The sequence below is a fragment of the Periplaneta americana genome, chromosome 11 (genome assembly GCF_040183065.1).
Source record: "Periplaneta americana isolate PAMFEO1 chromosome 11, P.americana_PAMFEO1_priV1, whole genome shotgun sequence".
Taxonomy (NCBI): Eukaryota; Metazoa; Arthropoda; class Insecta; order Blattodea; family Blattidae; genus Periplaneta; species Periplaneta americana.
Genome location: NC_091127.1, coordinates 10,619,662 through 10,642,144, shown reverse-complemented (window position 1 = coordinate 10,642,144; position 22,483 = coordinate 10,619,662). Strand labels below are relative to the sequence as shown.

Below are 22,483 nucleotides of genomic sequence, written 5' to 3'. Positions count from 1 at the left end.
TTTCTAAATATCCAAAATGTCAACTGTAGTACAAATTGAAGAATCGAATTTTGTAAAAATATACAACAAAAACCTTCAGTTTTGCTAATAATTTGTAAATATGCAAAAATATCAACTGTAGTCCAAATTGGGGAGTTAAATCTTGAAAAATATACAATACAAATCTTCAATTTTGCTAATAATTTGGAAATACACAAAAATGTCAACTGTAGTCTAAATTGAAGAATCATATTTTGTAAAAATATATAATAAAAATCTTAAATTTTGCTAATAATTTGTCCACGTCTGTATTTAATGCCAACGTTTGAGATAGTAGTTTAACTTAAATTCGCGCTCCTCTAATTCCACAATGCTGATATGTAGCTTATAATAGCAAACTTAAGTAATTCCTTCTCATATAAAAAGAAATACAGTAGTTCATAATTTGTAAAGCCTATAAATACTAATGAAACACTGTAGGATAGATTATAAGCTACACCTGAGTATTTAAAACTAGGAGTTTCCAGCTTAAAATAATTTAAACAATAATCGCTTTAGCATAACCTACTTTATCGTACGTACAAGGTCAGCAAATTACGTCTGATTAGAGAAGATCACGTAATTCATGATAGCGCCACTAGAGTCGCGGAAATTAATCCGTAACTAAGTCATTCAGCCTAGCACAATCGGTCAGCATGTTTGGTCAACTTTGTACACTTATGAGTATTTATTACTTCGCTAGTACAATATTATGAAGAGAGATAAGCATAACCCTTAATTTTTTTAATTTACATTTCCGTTATATTAAACTAAGCGATTCTCCTATACTTTCATATTACTTAGTTAATAATTCCACAGATCTTTTATATGAATTAGTTGCTCGACTATCCCATAGCATTCTCAAAATGAGTGACATGCATATTGCACATTCTATATTAACTAAATTTTGTGGTATTTCTTTTAACTGTCAATCGTAAGCTTTAATGTTACGTTTAATTTCGAACATAATCCATTATAAAGGAAGTCAAAAGGAGGGTAGCAATGAAAAATCAAGCTTCAATAGACCTGCGGATTCTGTAAAAAGAACTAAGGAAGAGAGTAGTGAAGTGCTTTGTGTAGAGAGTGGCATTGCATGGGAGCAGAAGTATGGACATTACGACAAAAAGAAGAAAAACAACTTAGAAAAATTTTCAATATGGATATGGAGAAGAATGGTGCGTATGAAATGGACAGACAGAATAAGAAATGCAGCTGTGTTAGGATAGAGTGGCTGAAGAAAGAATGTTGCTGAAACTGACCAGGAAGAGAAAAAGGAATTGGTTAAGAAGAAATTGCCTGTTGAAGAATACACTGGAAGGAATGGTGAACGGAAGAAGAAAATATCATGATAACAACATTAAGATATAGGGATAGTATGCAGAGACTACGAGGAAAACGGAAAATGAAAAAGATTGGAGAATTCTGGGTTTGCAGTGAAAGACCTGTCCTTCGGCAGAAAACTATGAATGAATCCATTATATATTTATCTATGTCCATTATCTTCGATTAAGTCATAAATTTTGTTATAGTTATTCAAATTATATCAGGACTTTTTGAAATCGCTAAATATATGTTAAAGTGAGTTTTAAATAAAAATGAAAACATAATTTATATTCACAAAAAGAATTGGATTTAATCATACGAAACTTTTCTTTCTTTCATTGTTTAATTTGGGTTGCTTTGAAATCTTTTCGAAAAGTAACAAATGAAAGCTATTCAAGCTTTTTTTTTAATGGATTACTGCGTATTCCTCTTCCCATCCAGATTAATTCCTTAGAGTGGGCTATTACCACAGCCTAGTATATAGTACAGTCACGAGCTTGAGTTGTGAGGGTGCTAGGAACAATTGACTGTGCCGGTACTATGTCGCATTGTCTGTAATGAGGCGATATTAGCGATCCAATGATTAGCAATTCTCTATTTACTACGTATTGAGCTTCGTGACTGTATATACTAGACTGTGCTATTACTGCAGTTTTATCTTTGCTAATGGAATCGGTCTTAATGTTATAATGGATGACATAATAATTTGCCAATACCCAGAGAAGGTTTGTATCTCTGAATGGTTTTACATGCGAGCCCTACAATCTATTATTTTCGGATTTTTTCAGATAAAAACATGGCAGACATATTTCAATATTATATAAATAGCTTTTACACAAATAAACCTATAATTCTGTTAACGAAGAGGTGCGTTTATTTTTATGTCACCCTAATTTTAAGCAAGTTTCAGCAATTTCTGATGTACTCTGTTATTTTAATAACTCCACACTTTTGAGTTTTATTAATTTTCTTTTAATTATTGTATTTCTTGTCTAGTAATGTGTGACATGTCAACATTTACAAAGAAATATTTTAGGATGCCAGAATCGCGTAAAAAGTTGAAGATAGGAAACGCCAACTAATGAGGGCTGCAGCGACAATGGAATGGTTTGTTTCCAAAACTTACTATTTTACTTTCAGTTGTTTTTACAGGAAGGAGAAAAATTGCTGGCTTTGAAATATAGCCTAATACCAATTAAAAAAATGTATCTTTATTCTCATCTTACAAATATTTTATACCATTCTATGTACAAAAACTACTAGAATACTTTATAGTTTTCCTACAATTTCTAAATAAAATATAAGATAATAGGTTTTGGTCAGAAAAAAAACATAACATAAAAGGTTTTGAAACGAAATAAAACTTTCAAATATCATTTTTGAGTGACAGATAGCAGGAATTGGCATTAAATAACATTAGCATTGGATTCAGAACGTAAGAAATATGTTTATTAAGTTATTGAGTCAAAATCGTTTTTGAACAAAATAACAGGTTTTGAAAACAAACCATTCAGGGCGTACACAAAGAGGGGAGTTTTACCGGGTTTGAACCGCCCTTGAACTTTTTGAAATAATGACATACAGTATTTAGATTTAAGTATTTTTTTTATCCTTAATCATTTCCCCTTCTCTAATTTTTCACAGACAGAGTAACAAAACCTACATCGACATAAGGCAAGGTCCTTCTACCCCTCCTTCAATAGACTATAATTCCTGTGGTTTGTGCTGGGTACGTACGAATTATAACAATGCTATCTTGATTATAAAGAAACCTCCCGATTTTGTAATAAGATGAAGCTGACACAAAATGAAATTTAACTTGTGAAACATATTGAAAAAATTGTTTTGAAAATTCTACAGCGCAAATACTGTTAAATATTATGTATGATTTATTTTTTGGTGCTCGGAGTTCTTTACCAAAATTTACATATAATTTTTTAAAACAATTATCAATATCATCTTTTGAAATTCAAAAAATCATCTCGCAAATTCTTAAAGATTCCCTGTAGATTATACAATTTCATTTATACCACTCAGAAGGCCTTAATTAAGGATATGTAAATTTTAAATAAAATCTTTTATTTATAAGTATAATTTTATAGCCATCTTCTAAGATTTTATTTTATAATTGATAATCAATGGTGCTTAATGATTAAATTTTATTTTTATAACAATATTCATATTTAATTGATTATATTTGTTTGCTATTAATTTCCGGATCCTCGTGGTCATCCTTAATTAAGGCCGGACGAGTTATTCTCTCTCTCTCTCTCTCTCTCTCTCTCTCTCTCTCTCTCTCTCTCTCTCGATTTTAAACTCATTTTATGCTCGACTATGCCGAAATGTAGTAATTATACACCTGGTAGCAGCCCTTTAATGGACCTCATTAAAGTACATCTATTCATTAAAGTTCAGGTGTTCCACCAATCAGGAAATACCATTGTAGCAATATGAAAGCGCAAGTATCGATTATTCTTGGATATGCAATCAAAAGACAACTAGCGCGAGATTAAACAATATTAAACTCAGTCGAAAAAAACAACACACAAATTAACATCAATTCACCGTCATCTTCCAGCCTTTCGCAAAGCACATTCCCACAAATTCATTTCACCAATTGCCGGAAAAAATCAATATGGTCGAGCATAAAAAGTCGTATGAAACTTGACTATACTGGTAATTAAGACGCTCGTATGAAAATTATGAAACTCGCTTGCGCTCGTTTCATAAACATACTCGCGTCTTAATTACTACCATTATAGGCTCGTTGCATAATGTAGCATTAAGAGCGGTATTCACTCGTTCGTTAGAGTTCTGACTATACAGACGTGGACAAATTATTAACAAAATTGACGACTTTTATGATAATTCTATATACAAAATTTGACTTTTCAATTTAGACTACAGTTGACAATTTTGCATATTTCTATCATTACAGTAGATATAAATATGCAAAAATATCAAATGTAGGCTATTCTAAATTGAAGAGTCAAATTTTGTAAAAAATGTATAATAAAATCTTCAATTTTGCTAATAATTTGTAAATATGCAAAAATGTCAACTGCAGTCTAAAGTGGAGAGTCAAATTTTGTAAAAATATATAATAAAATATCTTCAGTTTTGCTAATAATTGGAAATATCCAAAATGTCACCTGTAGTCCAAATTAAAGAGTCTAATTTTGTAAAAATATACAAAAAAATCTCCACTTTTGCTAATAATTTGTAAAGATGCGAAAATATCAATTGTAGTCTAAATTGAAGATTGAAATTTTGTAAAAATATACAATACAAATCTTCGATTTTTCTAATGATTTGGAAATACGCAAAGATGTCAACTGTAGTCTAAATTGAAGAATCATAGTTTGTAAAAATATATAATAAAAATCTCCAATTTTGCTAATAATTTGTCCACGTCTGTATTATGAAATGTTCCTTTAACGATTTGTGGAAGTTTATATTTTTAATATAAACTTCACATTATCGTTTCGGGTTCTTTGATATGTCTAAGTGACCGCAAAGCTCAATTTTACAATTTTTTTTAGCAAAAAGTCGCATAATGATTCTCGTGAGGTTAGTGAAAATTTCACATTGGCAAATGTTTCTTTGCAGCCACAGCGTGACAATGTTGTGAACGTTCTTCCAGGAACTAGTTTCACATCCCTCTGTAAAAGCTCAGCTGATGATGATGATGATGATGATGATAATAATAATAATAATAATAATAATAATAATAATAATAATAATAATACGAAAAAATTTTAAATATCGATAATATAAGTTGAAGAGTCCACTGCAAGAATGATGGATGTCACTTTCTTGTCGGAAATGAACCAAGACTGCCAATGCATAGCTTAATGTACATAGAGTTATATGGCATTAACACTGATTGATAGTCATTGTCCAGTAATGATCGGAAAATCACAGTTAAGCTTTGAGCGCTAAGCATTTCAAACTTTCAATTGCTTCTTCTGCAAAATGTATTCCAAATGACATCCATCATTCTTGCAGTGTACTCTTCAATTGTAATAGTACATTATGCAACGAGCCTATAATGGTAGGAATTAAGACGCGAGTATGTTTGTTTATGAAACGAGCGCAAGCGAGTTTCATAATTTTCATACGAGCGTCTTAATTAGCATTATAGGCAAGTTTCATACGACTTTTTATGCTCGACCATATTTCTAACTTGAAATTATTCATGTTATGGTTATGTGAGGCGCGGAACTGACCTAAATTGTGAGATGTGTGCAGACGCGAAAGTATTGATTTTTTCCGAAGAACGAATGTGTCATTGACCTTGATATAATCTAGAGAATAACATGAACATTAATTTTGATATAACCTGGAAATTGATTTAGAATTGAAAAACGAGATGACAAATTGAATTTATTTGAATATTATTTACACCTAACGCTAATTATTATAGTAACAGAACATAACCTTCTGCGACAGTATTGGATTTCCCGCCTCCGTGACGTTTCCCTAGTTGTCTTTCGATTGCATATCCGAGAATAATCGAAAACCTGAACTTTAATGAATAGGTGTACTTTAATGACATGCATTAAAGGACTGCTACCAGGTGTATAATTACTACATTTCGGCATGGTCGAGCATAAACAATTTAAAGAATGACCCATTTACTTACTTAATTACTTACTTACTGGCTTTTAAGGAACCCGGAGGTTCATTGCCGCCCTCACATAAGCCTGCCATTGGTCCCTATCCTGAGCAAGATTAATCCAGTCTCTATCATCATATCTCACCTCCCTCAAATCCATTTTAATATTATCTTCCCATCTACGTCTCGGCCTCCCTAAAGGTATTTTTCCCTCCGGCCTCCCAACTAACACTCTATATGCATTTCTGGATTCGCCCATACGTGCTACATGCCCTGCCCATCTCAAACGTCTGGATTTAATGTTCCTAATTATGTCAGGTGAAGAACACAATGCGTGCAGTTCTGCGTTGTGTAACTTTCTCCATTCTCCTGTAACTTCATCCCTCTTAGCCCCAAATATTTTCCTTATTCTCAAACACCCTTAACCTATGTTCCTCTCTCAAAGTGAGAGTCCAAGTTTCACAACCATAAAGAACAACCGGTAATATAACTGTTTTATAAATTCTTTCAGATTTTTTTGACAGCAGACTGGATGATAAAAGTTTCTCAACCGAATAATAACACGCATTTCCCATATTTATTCTGTGTTTAATTTCCTCCCGAGTATCATTTATATTTGTTACTGTTGCTCCCAGATATTTGAATTTCTCCACTTCTTCAAAAGATAAATTTCCAATTTTTATATTTCCATTTCGTACAATATTCTGGTCACGAGACATAATCATATACTTTGTCTTTTCGGGATTTACTTCCAAACCTATCGCTTTACTTGCTTCAAGTAAAATTTCCGTGTTTTCCCTAATCGTTTGTGGATTTTCTGCTAACATATTCACGTCATAAAGAATGACCCCCACCTTGACAAAATTCTGCGTACGCCACTGAAACCATTTAATTATTAAAACCAAACGGACTCTAATTTTTCTACGAAAATTTCATTATTACAAATGTATCGATGCCATAAGTCACTCACCATCTTGCCGCGCTTGTCGAGGTAGCCGGCCATCCTCACGCCGCCGCCGCTGTCCTCAGGTCCCGCCATGGCGACGGGCTCCTCTTCACTGGTCATGGCTCAAACTGTCGCTCTCTCCACGCTGCAACAGAGGAAACGGATATCTCTCTCTTTCTCTTGTTAGATCATTTGTTAACTTTAATATCAGCGGATGTTTCTGCGTTGCGTCATGTTTTTCTGTCGTAAGTGAGAATTTCTTAGTACGAAAACACTTTAGAAACTTTGCAGGTCGTTTTAATGTCATGAGGGGACGTTGTCATCATTTTCATTTAGCGAGAAAGCCTAATCATTTCTAAACTTCTGACACGAAGAGCGGTACCAACAATTTTGAGATTGTCATAGTTGTCACTGTTGACAGTATATCTCGTACGTAGGCTATATACCAGTCTAGTATATACAGTCACGAAGCTCAATAAGTAGGGAATATGCATTCATAGATAGTTGCTAACCACTAGGATCGCTACTATCGCCTCATCACAGACAATGCGAAATAGTACCAGCACAGTCATTGTTTCTAGTACCCTCACAACTCAAGCTTCGTGACTGTATATACTGGACCAGTGATGTCAAAGCAAGCGCATTTTTCTGACCTTGACGTCGTGCGCGGGCATCAAGAGCTAAGTATGGAAAGAAGAGAGTTGTGTATATGAATAAGCAGCCTGATGGATTAAGAAAACAGTGGTGCACGAACTTCAAACGGAATGTGAAATTTTATGTCGTTATTTTTATATGGCTTCTTTCTGTTTGATATTAGCTATATTGTCTGTAAAACAAAAGTACTAATACCAATTTCTTAATATTTCAGTTGTGTTTTAAATGTTAATAACATAATAGAGAGTTAAGAAGGAATATTCACATAAATTCCATAGTAGTATAATATTATACTGTACTAAATGCATGAAACACATCATTCATAAAGAAAGTGATATCCCAAAAAAAGAGATTGAGTATGACATCAGTTGGAATTGATATTGATGGTATCTTTAGCCTTATAAAAGTAATCGATGAACTAATCAAAACAATATTACAGTACAAAGCAAAGTTTATATGTTTTAAGTGTAACTAATATTCCATAACAAAAATCTTATCGCATTATGCTTTTAAGGTGATATTGGTGAGCAACTTCCTATCATCAGAATATTAAATTATTTTCTCGAAATCTGCTGAAGCTATAGAGCTGACATTTTTACAACACATGGACACGTATCTTTTGCTTATGATGTAATAGCAGTTGCTTTGTTAATTAATTTCCTTACAAACATTTTCCATGCGAATATTTTCAAAATTTGTAATATGCTATCTTCAGTAATACGTATTTACGGTATATTAGATTTACGAAAACATTGTTTCAGTACCTGTAAGGCTACTAAATAAATAGACCTATATCTGAAAATTTCACTTTTCTATAAAAAAAGTTGATAAAATATCCTTTATGAATAAAAAAAAAAACAAACTTATGAAAAATGAGCATTAAAATTAAAACTTGCATTCTTATAACGCACTTATACTTCTCAGACAAATCTAAAAATTAACATGGATACAGTTTTAATAAGTTCTCTTCCCATTATCTATTGAATCAGTGCTGGCCATCCTTGTATATAGCTCGACCAAGCGGCATATACCACGTCTTTCGTCTGTCTCTTTCCTTTCCGCTGTAAAGCGCTCAGGCTCTCCTGAGCTCTAAAGCGCGCGCTTGCTCCTGTGGGCATCAATTGACATGACTGTACTTGACTGTGGCTATACCGCATACAAAATGTTTATAAACAAAAGAAATATACATTTTCAATGTTAATATATAAAACAAAATCTGTGTGATGTCGACATTCATTTTGCACTGTTACATTGATGGACTGTAGAAGTTTCGACAAGACACACTGTTGGTATTACTGCGTTGATTGTTGCTTTGGCGCAAGCATAACAGCACAGTCTAGGATATACAGTCACGAAGCTTGAGTTGTGAGGGTACTAGGAACAATGACTGTGCTGGTACTATTTCGCATTGTCTGCAATGAGGCGATAGTAGCAATCATGAAGAGGTACAGAGGTGTGAAAATTATTAGAATAATCTTAATTTTAAAGGGTTTTTAATAGTTCCTTCACAAATATTCATTGAATTGATGAATATTGGTATATAATATTACAATACTGATGTAGGATATATTTACTACTAACAATGCCGGAAAGCATTGTTGTACATTGGTATTTTTCTGATTTTACAATTGTTATGGGAATTCAGAAATTATTATATTATGTTGGCGGAATTGGAAACATCAAAAATTAATTAAGAAATGCTTTAAACAAATTGTTCTTTGCGTTTACATTGTTGTGAAGGTTCAAATGAACGTATACATCTGTTTTGTGCATATAATTTTTTTATGTTTCCAATTCCGCCAACATAATATAATAATTTCTGAATTCCCATAACAATTGTAAAATAAGAAAAATACCAATGTACAACAATGCTTTCCGGCATTGTTAGTAGTAAATATATCCTGCATCAGTATAGTAATATATACCAATATTCATCAATTCAATTAATATTTGTGAAGGAACTATTAAAAAACCTTTAAAATTAAGATTATTCTAATAATTTTCACGCCTCTGTATCATATTTGACCCCGATTCCCATTTGAAATTTTAAAGTGATACGCCACTGACCCTACTTCCTGTTAAGGCTGATGGATGAAATCAAGCTCAAGTGAAAGTTCACATGTGCTTTAGTTACAAATATTTTTGTTTCGAAAAATTTTTAATGCATTAGTTTCCGAAATAAATGACACGGTTGGTCCGAATCACCCATTGTCTTTTCGTACGTTTTTTGATTGAAAGAGTAGGAATTAATAAAAACGTTTCCCATTAAAGTTGTTTGTTTTGAAGAGCTCTATCAAATGGTACCATATTTGACCCCCACTTCAATTTGAAATTTTAAAGTAATACGCCACTGACCCTAGTTCCTGTTAAGGCAGATTGATGAAATCAAGTTCAAGTGAAAGTTCACATGTGTTTTAGTGATAAATATTTTTGTCTCGAAAATTTTAACGCACTAGTTTTCGAAAAAAAATTATTGTTACAGGTGGTCTGAATCACCCTGTATAGTGACTGTCGATATTCTGTCTGAAATGGCACATTGTTGATCCACCAATGTTTTAAGATTTGTAGACGTAGAGCCATATCAGTCATGATTGGTACAGATCTGCAACTTTTCTCTTAATTTGTTCCTTGATTTTGAATTTAATTTCAAATTAATGTGTTAATTTCTTGTCACAAGGGTCCTCCAACTTCCAACTTACGTGTTATATATTCATTTACGACGTAAAAGCGATCCATTTTACTTTGATGAACAATATATTTACGATCTCACTCTTTAAGGATTGCAAATGGTTGACATGTCTCGGTATGGGAACTGGATGGCAATGTCTATGGGGGGTTGGCGGCAGATGACACCAATCTTGACCAAAGTGAACAAGAAAAATTGGACCTGGACACTAAGTAGAGATAATTTGTAGAAACAAAAGCCGCCCTAAATAAGGGTTCGAAAGATCGGCCTACTAATCAATTCATAAAGAATAATAAGTAAACAAAACAATTTTGTGACACTTGGAAAAAAAAAGAAAAAAACATTAAGATAAGAAAACGTAGGAAATCATTTACAATAAAAATTTTGTTGGGTACAAATGATTACTAATTATAGCTGAGGATGATTTTAACACGTGAGATCCTATGGCATCAATCGTTGCATCAGAAATTTTATATTGTTTAAGTTGATTTAAAGTTTCACGTGGGATCGTGCCACGGGCACCGAACATGAGCCCAGAAACTGTCCAATGTGTAATGTGGTATTGTGCTCCAAGATGCTGACAACAAGGCTCATATATGACTTGTTTTTCAGGACACACCTCTTGTGGCTGTTGCTCGTGCATCTCGAAACGGATTGTGGGATCAAGAATGACACCCTTATCCTTCTGCCGATCAATTATGATGATATCAGCCCGTCTAGTAGAGCCATCAGAAGAGACGCAACCAACCTCCTCATAAACCTCATAGGAAGCATTCTGACGGATTGAAGCTGCGATGAGAGAACGAACCGTATTATGTCTGTTGATTCGGAGCAATTCTCCATGATGGCAGAAACCCAAGACGTGAGGAAGCGTTTCTTGCTCGTCGCATCTTCTGCAACGGGTTGAGTCAAGAGTTCTACCAGGGAGAGTACGTACAGGTATTGTATTACAGTTCATCTTAATGGCTTGCGTTCACTGACTGCTCGAAAGTCCCTTTTTGGTTGAGATCCACGAATTATCTTTCTTCCAGTGAGAATAGAAAACAACTCCCAAACCTTTACTTTTCAATTTGCTCCATTGATGACTTAAGACATTGAATGTTATCCCTGTCTGTACTAACTTAAATGCACAAGTGAGGAAGTCAATACGCGCACACATTATGAAACGTTTAAGTACGATAAAACAGTAACGAATCATAAAGTCAAACAACATTAAATTTGCTAAACAGTACCCGCATGGAAAGGTCTGACGAAGAGACAAAGATGTGAGCAACACATACTCACATCACATCACTTTCATTGTCACATTGTACACTATCTGCATTGTCAGCGTACGGAAGAAACCTAAAATGAGATTGTATGTCTAAAAATAACTCGCAGTTTCACGTAGCAGACACATTTTCAGCACGTGATTTAGAGTATATGACGTGATCCACAACTACTGGGCCTATCTTGGAATGAAGTCATCCCGTGTGGTTTGAGCGGTTTTATATTCAGCGGACCCAATTTCGATTATACCGTAATTCCTCTCCCATGAAGTCAGTGATTCATTCAGGTCTATATTGTGTACTTGCATCATGCATAACTTACCTCATGAAAGAAGAGATAAAGGAGATAACGTTGTTTGAGAATGTTGTTTAAGTAGGTTCTTAACACTCGTAAGAATGAGGATTCAGTTATGTTTACCACACGAAGAAGGATATCCGCTTCTGTGCAGACAGAAGTTCGTAATCATTGCAAGAATTAAGATCCAGTCCCCTAGGATAGATGATGATGATGATGATGATGATGATGATGATCTTCAAATTAAACTTTATATCGACCGCAGGACGGAGATCCGCTACTATGAGTGTCTCATGGAAGATCGTAATCCTTACAAGAATGAAGATTCTGTCTCTGAGAATTGATCAAAATGATCGAATTAAGCGTTATATTAGCTGCACAACGAAATCCTCTACGTAGGCTACGAATATTTGGTGGAGGTAGGTGATCATAATCCTTGTAAGAGTGAAGATCCAGTCTCGAGATTAGATGATGATGATGATGATTATGATGATGATGAATTCAGAGACCGGAACTTTGGCAGAATGCCATTTTAAATGTGTTAAATCTAGTTTCATTTTGAAAGTAAATCTGTACGAATTATACCTTTGTGATTGAAACGTCACAGTTTTATGTTGCCCTTTTCTGTCTTTTTTCATATAAATGCCTGATTTACAAATAAGTGCTTTTTTGCCTTTATTTGATTATTTATCTATTATTTATTAATTTATTATTAAAAATTGCCTACAGGTATATTTTAATTTATTTCTATAACCGCTACAATTAAAGTGACTTCACCGAATGTATATTATTGTCTTTCAGTCAGTTCATATTCTCTTTGCAACAATGAGTGCTGCCGTGAAAAAATGTATAACAGTAAGCGTTTTAATTATGTTTGTGTTTATTTGACAAGGCGATAATGAGTGCGGGTCTAACGTTATTTTTAACGGTTATTTTTCTTTCAGTTTTCATTGCGACGTTGTTGTAGCTATAGTCGCGACGCTGTTATTCCGGCGTGACTCCGCCTCTTTGCTTACGTCTTAGGAAGTGAAGTCTAGGTAGGTAGTATCGTTCGCCATTTTTGTTCTTTCGTTGCCGAGCTACCATACGAGGAATCTATTTGCCACACCGTTAAACATTATCATGTCGTAGCTCCTATGATAATAAATCAAACGCGCTGTAATTCAGCAAATAATTGAGCGGCAAATAATGTCCTGCGAACGCCAACGAAAGAGCCAAAATGGCAGGCGATTATATTAAATATTTATCGAGCCTTAAGAAATGAATAACGTCTTCATAAGCGAATCACAAGACGCACACGTTTAAATGTAGCCGACCTGCAACGCGATTGGCTGCCGGAAATGAGAGCGACGGGACTATAGCTAAATATTTCATATCGCAACATATCAGTACAACCAAACACAAAAATGCACTTTCCAAGGCTACTGGGAAGAAGATTTCTTTGCTTCCAACAGTAAAATTGCAACATCGAGTCTAAAATCTCAATTTTCATTCGACTTATGTAAAGCTTTTCTTGCTGTCGAAATCCCTTTGTGGAAAGTGCGAGGTTGTGAATCTAGTGCAAGATTTTTCTAATTGTCTTTTATTGTGTATTTTAGCTATTTATAATGCCTTTTTTCCTGCCTATTTTAGCTACTTATGATGCGTTTTTGCCTGCCTATTTTAATGATTCATAATGCCTAAACTTCCGGTCTCTAGATGATAATTATGATAGTGAATACAGTTTTAATTCTCTTCCGTAAGAAGCTATGCATGATTAATAAAAATATTGTGATGCTAATGCTAAGACGATGATCTCAAACACAAATCGCGACTAGTACACACAAGACTGCACTTTTCATAAATTCACAAATTAAAAAATTCAAACACATCGTCAGAATTATACTTCAGACAGTATTCCACCGTGTACTGAAACTTAACATATCCACTGTTTCGAAACTACATGGAGGTTTTCATCATCAGGGTAGTATGACTAATGAATGGGTCGCCCACCTGTAGTTCCGAAGCTTTGTAAATGTTAAGTTCCAGGATATGCTGGAATACCCTGGAGTCTAATTCTGGTCACATTCACAGATATGACGAAATATCTAGTGATAGAGACTAATAAATAATAAGTTATAAAATTCGCTGTGCTTAAGCTGAGATATCGATTTTTCCTTCGTGAGAGGATACAAAATAGCAAATAAGATTTACAGTTGCAAGAATGTTACTGCACCAGAAGAAAAAGTGACCAGATATGGAGAGAGCTGAAGGAACAGTGGAAGAGACAGTGAGATAGAAACGGAAGAGGTGAATGCCGGGGAGATGAAATTAGAGGCGATTGTGTCTGAGAATTTTTCGTACGTTAACCTGCCTGACAGCTGTTCATTAAATCTCGTTACCTAAGCATTTTAAAAAGTTCAATAGGCTACGTCTGCGTTATTTTAATAAGAATATCTTTTTCCTTTTTTAGGCGTGCGCTTGAATATTAGTGGCGTAGATTGAATTTTGAACCTGAAGTTATTTTCTTTTCCTCTTCTTTATCCTCATTCTCTCTTTTCCTTTTCCTTATCATCCCTCTCTTTTCCTCTTCCTTCTCTTCTTCTTTCTTCCTGTTTCCCCTCCAATCTCTCGTTTTCCTTCTCCTCTCTTAGTACATTTCTTTCGCTAATTTCTTGTTTTCTCCCTGTCATGTCCTTCCTCCCCAACAATTGGTTCTGTCTCCACGCGCATTATGCAATGGCACATCACGAGATATGGATAATTAATAAATTATTGATTAATGAAACTGTCTACTGAAGGATGCACTGGAAGGAATGGTGAACGGGAGAAATGTTTGGGGCAGAAGAAGATATCAGATGATAGACGACATTAAGATATATGGATCATATGCGGAGACTAAGAGGAAGGCAGAAAATAGGAATGATTGGAGAAAGCTGGGTTTGTAGTGAAAGACCTGGTCATGGGCAGAACACGTATGTATGTATGTATGTATGTATGTATGTATGTATGTATGTATGTATGGGCTCTTCCATCTCAAATCGACCGAAATATAGAGAAAATTGACCTTGCAATTTTTAACTACAATTAAACTTTTTCTGTCCGTAGACAACTATAATACAATGCTTTGTGCAAAGTTTGAGGCATCAGAACTTCATAGTGTTTAAATTAAAAATATTTAAATTTATCGTACTTTCATAAAATTAGCAATTTTAAACTGTTGTGGCTCCGAAACCCTTCCACCCAATGATCAAAATCATGGTTTATTTTGATGCTGAAAAGTTAAAGTTTATATTGACATGTAAACAGTTTTTCTTACTTTTTATGGAAATGGAGAAATTTAGATTTTTCTTAATTAAGATACCTTTGCCCACGAAAAAATATTTTTAAAATATATGGTTAGATTCCGCATTGAAAGTATTAATAAACACGTATTTTTTTACTAGTGCAACGTTAATAAGAAAGTATTGAAAATAAAATAAAGAAAATAAATAGTACGCGCGTGAGCTAACCAGCTGACTGTGAGGCGGGAGCTAGCCTAGGCAAGCAAGGCCAGGAGGCATAAACACGTGGTGTTTCGTCTAGTAGCGCATAGCTGTGCTAGCTTTATCACATGTTTTCATAAATACAGGAGTAAAATGGCGCCCATCGCTCTCTTATCTTCAGCTCTCGGCCAGTGCGTGCGGTACTGCGCCGTTCAAGTCCAGCCGTGTGAATAGTAATATACGTTACAAGAGCGGTATGTTGACGTTTTCATGGTCGAGGAAAAGATTGAAAAAGCGAAACGTACTTGAGCTTTTTTTAATTTCCGAGAACATGAAAACAAACATACCGCTCGTGTATCGTACATTATTTTGTGCGAAGATCGTTTATTACATACCTGAAAGACGAATTTCTAATTAGTTGCAATGAAATCTCCATGTTGGTTTCTGTTTAATGACGCCAACTTCGGAACACCAAAATACCTTTCTTTAACATTGTTGCTGTAAAATGTTTTCTGTGTTTACTATACTCCAGCAGGCCGTGATTTACGTCTGTCTTTTTTTTCCCCCAGTCTATAAATGCGAACTTAAAACAAACGGTAAGGTTATGTAATGATTTATTTTTCATTTTAATATTTTAACAATATTATTTATATAACATATTGCAGTAATAACATCGGCATCTGGAGTCTTGTTGATTTTTTCACGGCTTCCTTAATGTTACTTGTATCAGGAATACAATAGCTTTCGTGGAGTAGTAGACTTTACTTAATTTTTGCAAATATTTAAAAACAATAATTAACATTGCAATTTAGGTGAAATTGCAGTGGTAAGTTTCCAATTTATAATTATTACTATGTTAAACGTCTCTAAAAAAAATATGTTAAAAGCCTAAAGCAGTAAAATGAATGTCGCGCTTAAGCGGTAAGAAGAGGGAAATTGTTATGTGTGTTACGTTGGGAATACTGAATGTGGTATTTCACACTTACCGCGTATTGATTCTGTGCGGAAAACAAGCAAATACGCACGATCTCGCACAAAATAATTTATTTAATACCCCCGAAACTTATTGCCGTGACACTAAGCAAACAATGCCGAATCCCTCTTAATAATGCAAGGTTTTTTCTCAATATTTTTTTACATTTTTACAAATGGGCATAAAGCTTAAAGTAAGTAAAATCAGATTACCTGTCTCTCTCTATACAATAAAAATAAGGATTACTTCTTATCATAACCTACCAAATGTCAGCTTCAAAATGAGCTCCCGTTCAATGTTCTGCAGTAAATTGTTCCAGAGTTCTGAGCGCTGAAAGAGGCTTGTTTTTCTAAAATACCCTAAATTTGTCGCTCAACAATACGAAAACTGTGTGACTTTCGATAGCATATTTTTACAAATGCACCCTCCTCAGCACCTTGTATAAATAGGGAAAAAATTAGAATATTAAAAAAATGCGAGGTTTTTTACTGATCGATTTCATATGGAATAGCCCGTATGTATGTATGTATGTATGTATGTATGTATGTATGTATGTATGTATGTATGTATGTATGTATGTATGTATGTATGTAGCTTAAAATGTTACGCTCTCTGTGGTCTGTTACAGTGGACATCATCTTCCGTTGCCGCCTTTGCACGAACAAAAACTTGAATAGTTTCGATATTGCCACTCGAATACTAATTCGAGTTCAGTTTGCTCGATGCTGATACCAGAATAATTAAGTGAGGTTTAGTTGCCATGGATACCAAAATTAAAGCAGCATTGCCCGCTATCATTATTAGAGTAATAATGTGGTATCTATAGTGGGTGTTCTGAAAAAAGTTCCAACATTTAGAGAGGAGGTAGTGCGCATCAAAACAAGAAATAAAAGTCCTATAAACATAGGTCGTAAAATTAATATTTTCTGACAAATGAGCAAATGTTTACCATCAATATAGGAACAACTTATCTTCCACTGTGAGTTCTTTGGCAAGAAACAAATGAGGAAACAGAATGCTGTCATTTGCTACTACGTATTAGGGTACGTACACATTGGAGCAACGATAAACGATAAAAGAAACGATCTAGCGACGCTTTGGTATTATCAAAGAATCAAGAGTTCATATCGCAGCAACGAGGACGCGGGAAGCGAACATTTTGATTTATCAGTAGAAGATATTATATGCATCCACTTAATGAAAGAAGATACATAGGAAATATCAGCTGCTAGGTTCAAGGTTAATATAACTTAAATACGTACAAAATTGAACCCGTTTCTCACCCCAAAGATAGTATAAATTCGTTGTGTTGTGATTGGTTCTTGTGATCACATAACATATGACGAATAAATACACAACTGATCAATTTGCCAATATCTACAATAATTAATTTAATATGCGGAAATAATAATAAGTCGATAAATATTCGGATATATTGATAACCACCCGTCATTATAATGATTAATATTATCTTAATCAGAGATCATATGAACGACAAGAGCGAAAAAAATGGAATTTTTCTTTTTCGTCGCTTTTATCGTGTATAATTGCTTTTATCGTTACTCCAATATGCACACCTCAATGACAATGCATGCTTCAATTCTCTCTGATATAGCATCGCTGCTTCTTTTATCGTTTATCGTCGCTCCAACGTGTACGTACCCTTACACAGCATACTTTTGTGTTTGTATCAAGAGGACGCTTAAACCACGTTAGAGTTCGTAATCGTACTATTAAACGTAAACTGATTCCACGCTGCAGTAATTGAGGACCTAACACTCTAATGCCCACGTGCATCAACGTTGGTTAGTGTAACCATCGGTTAAAATTGTGACCTAATCCCCGATTAAGCAATTTTACGGTGGATCGACCTCGGTTACGACTTAAATAGGAAGTTAACCACAGTAATCTCTAACCGGCCAAATATGAGCGGTTAAAGGAGATAACCAGCGATTAGTAGAGCAAGTAAAGCAAAATGGCGGCCATAACCACAGGTGATTATTTCGAAGACGATTATTATTGTGCAGTACTTGAATTACTTGGATAGAGCATGAGCGTGAAGGTTCTTTAGTGGAAAGAGAGAATTCTTGCGAGCAATTAGGTGACAGAAAATTTCAGGAGGGATTTCGTTTATCAAAATCTACAAATGGATCAATTGAAATAACACAAGAACAATCATATTTCTCCTACGGATCGGCTGCTTATATTACGATTCTATGTAACTATTATTTTCTGTATTTTAAGAGGGAATACTCGAATACCAATATCTCTTTCCCTATGTCACTGGCTGAACAAAGAGAGGTTATGGATGGATCTTAGGATAATGCACAATTCCCTGGTGTAGTCCAAGATCGTACACACATTCCTACCAATTTTCTGCATCATTTTCCTTTATGGATATTCCATCTTTTTTATATAATAGGCCTACATTTAAATCTAGTAATTAAGTCTATCGATACTTCAACCTAACATTGGGATATAATCATTTTTGGATTCAATTTTCCATTTTGTACGATTTTAACCTAAAAGTACTGAAAAACAAAGAAATGGAACTCACAAATATAACAGCGCCCAAAGGCAAACAAATGCAACGCGAAAATGTAGGATACGTTCATTTCGATGTAGAACATAGTGAGCGCAGTCGTTTTTAGACGTTGACTATTATCTTTGCAGCGGTATGGATGCTTTCCTTTAGTCATTTTGTAGAAACAATGTACCATCATAGACTTTACTCTGGTTAAATGAGGTGTCAGCTAGCCAAGTTTTAGTAATCGGTGATTATGAATGGTGCACATAAATTACATTTTAACCACGGCTACTGTTTAACCATCGTTTCGTAATCTATGATTACTGCGTTTTTAATCAATGTTGATGCACTTCGCCATAAATGTGCTAAGTTCCAAAACAACTTTCTGAGATACTGATGAAAAACACACTGCGAAATGCATGTTGAGATACCTACAACGCCGTCTTTTGTCGCACGAATCAGTCCCTTACAGTTGAGCTACGACAAAGACAATTTAGTATGATATTCTCATATGGATATTTTTATTTATTTTTATTGGGTTATTTTACGACGCTGTATCAACATCTAGGTTATTTAGCGTCTGAATGATATGAAGATGATAATGCCGGTGAAATGAGTCCGGGGTCCAGCACCTAAAGTTACCCAGCATTTGCTCGTATTGGGTTGAGGGAAAACCCCGGAAAAAACCTCAACCAGGTAACTTGCCCCGACCAGGAATCGAACCCGGGCCACCTAGTTTCGCAGCCAGACGCGCTGACCGTTACTCCACAGGTGTGGACTGGATATTCCTCCTTCGGATTGGATAAAATGAAATTTGACAAATTGGCACTTAGCACATTTAGAATTTTTGGTCTTTTATTATTATTGCAGGAGTCAGGTAAGTTAGTTTCGTATCTGTTAAAACGGACTATGTTTTGTTGTAACAGTAACACGGGTTCTAAAATTAACATCTTTAGAGAAATTAGCAAAATGTTTACCATCACTGTGAGAGCAGCATATACTGTATTCTACTGTTAGCTCTTGGAAAAGAAATGAAACACGTAGTGAAAAATGGTTACATTCTGTTTCCTCATTTGTTTCTTGCCAAAGAGCTCACATAGAAAGATATGCTGCTCTTACAGTGGTGACAAACATTTGCCCATTTCTCAGAAGATATTAATTTTAGGACCCATGTTTGTAGGACTTTTATTTCTTCTTTTAATGTTCACTACCTCCTCTCTAAATATTAAAACTTTTTTTCAGAACATCCTGTATAATTAAAAATAAAAACAATACTCCATGTCGATACCGAAATTTCATACCAAATGCCATTTCCGTTCAGTTATTTTAATTTCACTATCAACATAATTACCATCATTACTATCATGAATATAAATCACAACTGGCACCATCATTACCACCATGATCATCATGAACATCATTGTATCTCAATAATCGTCAAACTTCAAAGGCAATGAATAATAATAATAATAATAATAATAATAATAATAATAATAATAATAATAATAATAATAATAAAATTTTTCCGTCCACCGTACTCAATCGCTTCTTTGCTTTCTTTCGAAAGCAGGATCCTGCAGATGGCGACAGTGAGCTGTGTCGCTCTTTAAAATGAGGCGTAGAAAAGTTTGCGGCTGATTGATGTATTATACACAGAGTGGCGCTGATGAGTTTCAGCCTAGAGTGGGGATGAACCATTATAACTGCGACTGGTTGAATTCCTCTTAATTTGCTCGCACATTGTGCTACTCCGACTTGTACAAGTTGTCCACGTGATGCATTATTTCGCTATTATACTCCATCCGACAACGGTGGCGAAAATGAAACAGATCGCCTATTCACTCGAACGCAACCCGTACAGCAGAAGAGTCAGTGACGGATTTTCTTAATTTTCCGTAAATCTAGGCCTAATTCTTGTATGCAGGGGCGCACACAAGAGGGGGCTACAGGGTTAACCCTTGAACCCACCCTTGTCGATTTGATTGTTTCATGGATTTTCCCGTTATGTAAAGTATCTTAGCTATCATATACAAAAAATGTCGACTAACGGTCTTACTAATAAAAACTCTACATACAGACGTTTAACTGTCTTATACTTATACAATGAGTAGCTCGTTTATACGTCGTGTGTAAATTCCTTACTAATAATCACTACATACGTCGTGTATAACAGTATAACTGTTACACAGCTACGTCATAGTTTCGTCATTACTTCGTTACGAAAGGTAATAGAATATCTGAGGTTCTCTATTACATCCGGTAGAGTGCTCTACTGTGGAGTGTGAAATATCGATAGTACAACTAGCTCTAATCGATTACGAGATGAACCATTCTTCCTTATTCCGAATTATAATAAGAAAGAAGTGCGCACAAACGTGCAATTTAGTTTGGTATGATTACTTCTCTTTACTATATTCCACCAGTGACTTCGTTCTATTCACACATTTACTAAAATGATATTTTGGACACACTTCGTTGCACAGTTTGCACACGCATTCGGGGGAAGGTTCGTGGTACTCTGATCTTCTGCACAGTTTGTGGTGAAAACCGTGAACTGCTAGCCTTGTTATGGCGCTTCGTAATTTGTTGTTCGGCCCTGTCCAGTTGCGGTTGATCATCGCGTCCGTTCCATAGAATTCACTTTCTATTTCCGCCTTCTTCTCTTGCATGACCGTGCGTAGTCGAAGTTCTGCTGCGGTAGATGGCAGCATGAGTCTGCTTCGTAGTTCCTCTATCAGGAAGGGTTCTCGCGCGAGTTCGTACGCCATTCTGGAGGGTGCATATTTTGAGATTCCCAGTGCTGCTTTTAAGAACCTTGCTTTGACGTTCTCCATGGTCTTGAGGTCATTGTAGTTTAGCCGGGTCCATGTGATCTCCAGTCCATCGATTACCACACTATATTTTGGCCAAAGAGTACAAGCTACAGCAATATTATTATACTTATTCTGTGCTCTTTGGTGTGTTCTTCTGTGGTTACAAGGCATCCATCATCATAAAATGACAGTCGATATGAACAGCTGTTAGAGGGGCGGCCATTTTTTTCTCTGTATACAACGCTTAAACAAGGGGTTTCGTATATATAACTACTGCAAAGCAATTCCCATTGTATAGTTACAGCCTGTTTATACGTCCATAGCTTATTCACGGTTTATTAGTAACGTTTTCTGTCTCAACGCTGCATAAGTCTCGTATATAAACTATACACGATTTATTAGTAAGACCGTAAATATACATATACAGGGCTCCTACAAAAGATCTTTCCGGTTTCGAACACCGCAACCTAGAGTTTGAATTTAAAACCCTCTTCAAAGAGACGAAAAATTAAAAGTATGTTATCTACAAGGAAAAAACTACTCTCATATTTACACAAAGTAAACTTTACGAACAAGATCTGTGTTCTGCTTGAAACATCGCACAAAGTGAAATAAACAGATACTTCCTTAATGTAATATCCCCTCCTCCCACTGCACTGATAGGACTTAAAAGGGCCATTGTCGCAGCTCACCGGTAAGACGCTGTTTTTTTTATCCGAGGCTGCTCTCGAGCGTGTGTTCGAATCCTGTTTGAACTCACTACTTGGTTGGATATTCCGCGAAGTTCTTCCTAAATGTAAGGCGAATATCAGGTAATCCATGGCGAACTCTAGGTCTCATCTCGCTATCACCAATTCCACAGATGCTAAACAACTTTGCAGTTCATACAACGTATTTA

General features: G+C 35.1%; 1 protein-coding gene across 5 annotated transcripts in view; it reads right to left on the bottom strand.

The window, feature by feature from the left end:
* Nucleotides 1-22,483, bottom strand: part of LOC138708788 (transcriptional regulator ATRX-like) — a 138,979-nt gene that overhangs the window by 42,716 nt on the left and 73,780 nt on the right. For all 5 annotated transcript variants that reach the window (XM_069838968.1, XM_069838966.1, XM_069838970.1 and 2 more), the window contains one exon: nt 6,930-7,050. In XM_069838968.1, the coding sequence (XP_069695069.1) occupies nt 6,930-7,025 (96 nt within the window). In that variant the 5' untranslated portion in view covers nt 7,026-7,050. The remainder of the gene's footprint in view (nt 1-6,929; nt 7,051-22,483) is intronic.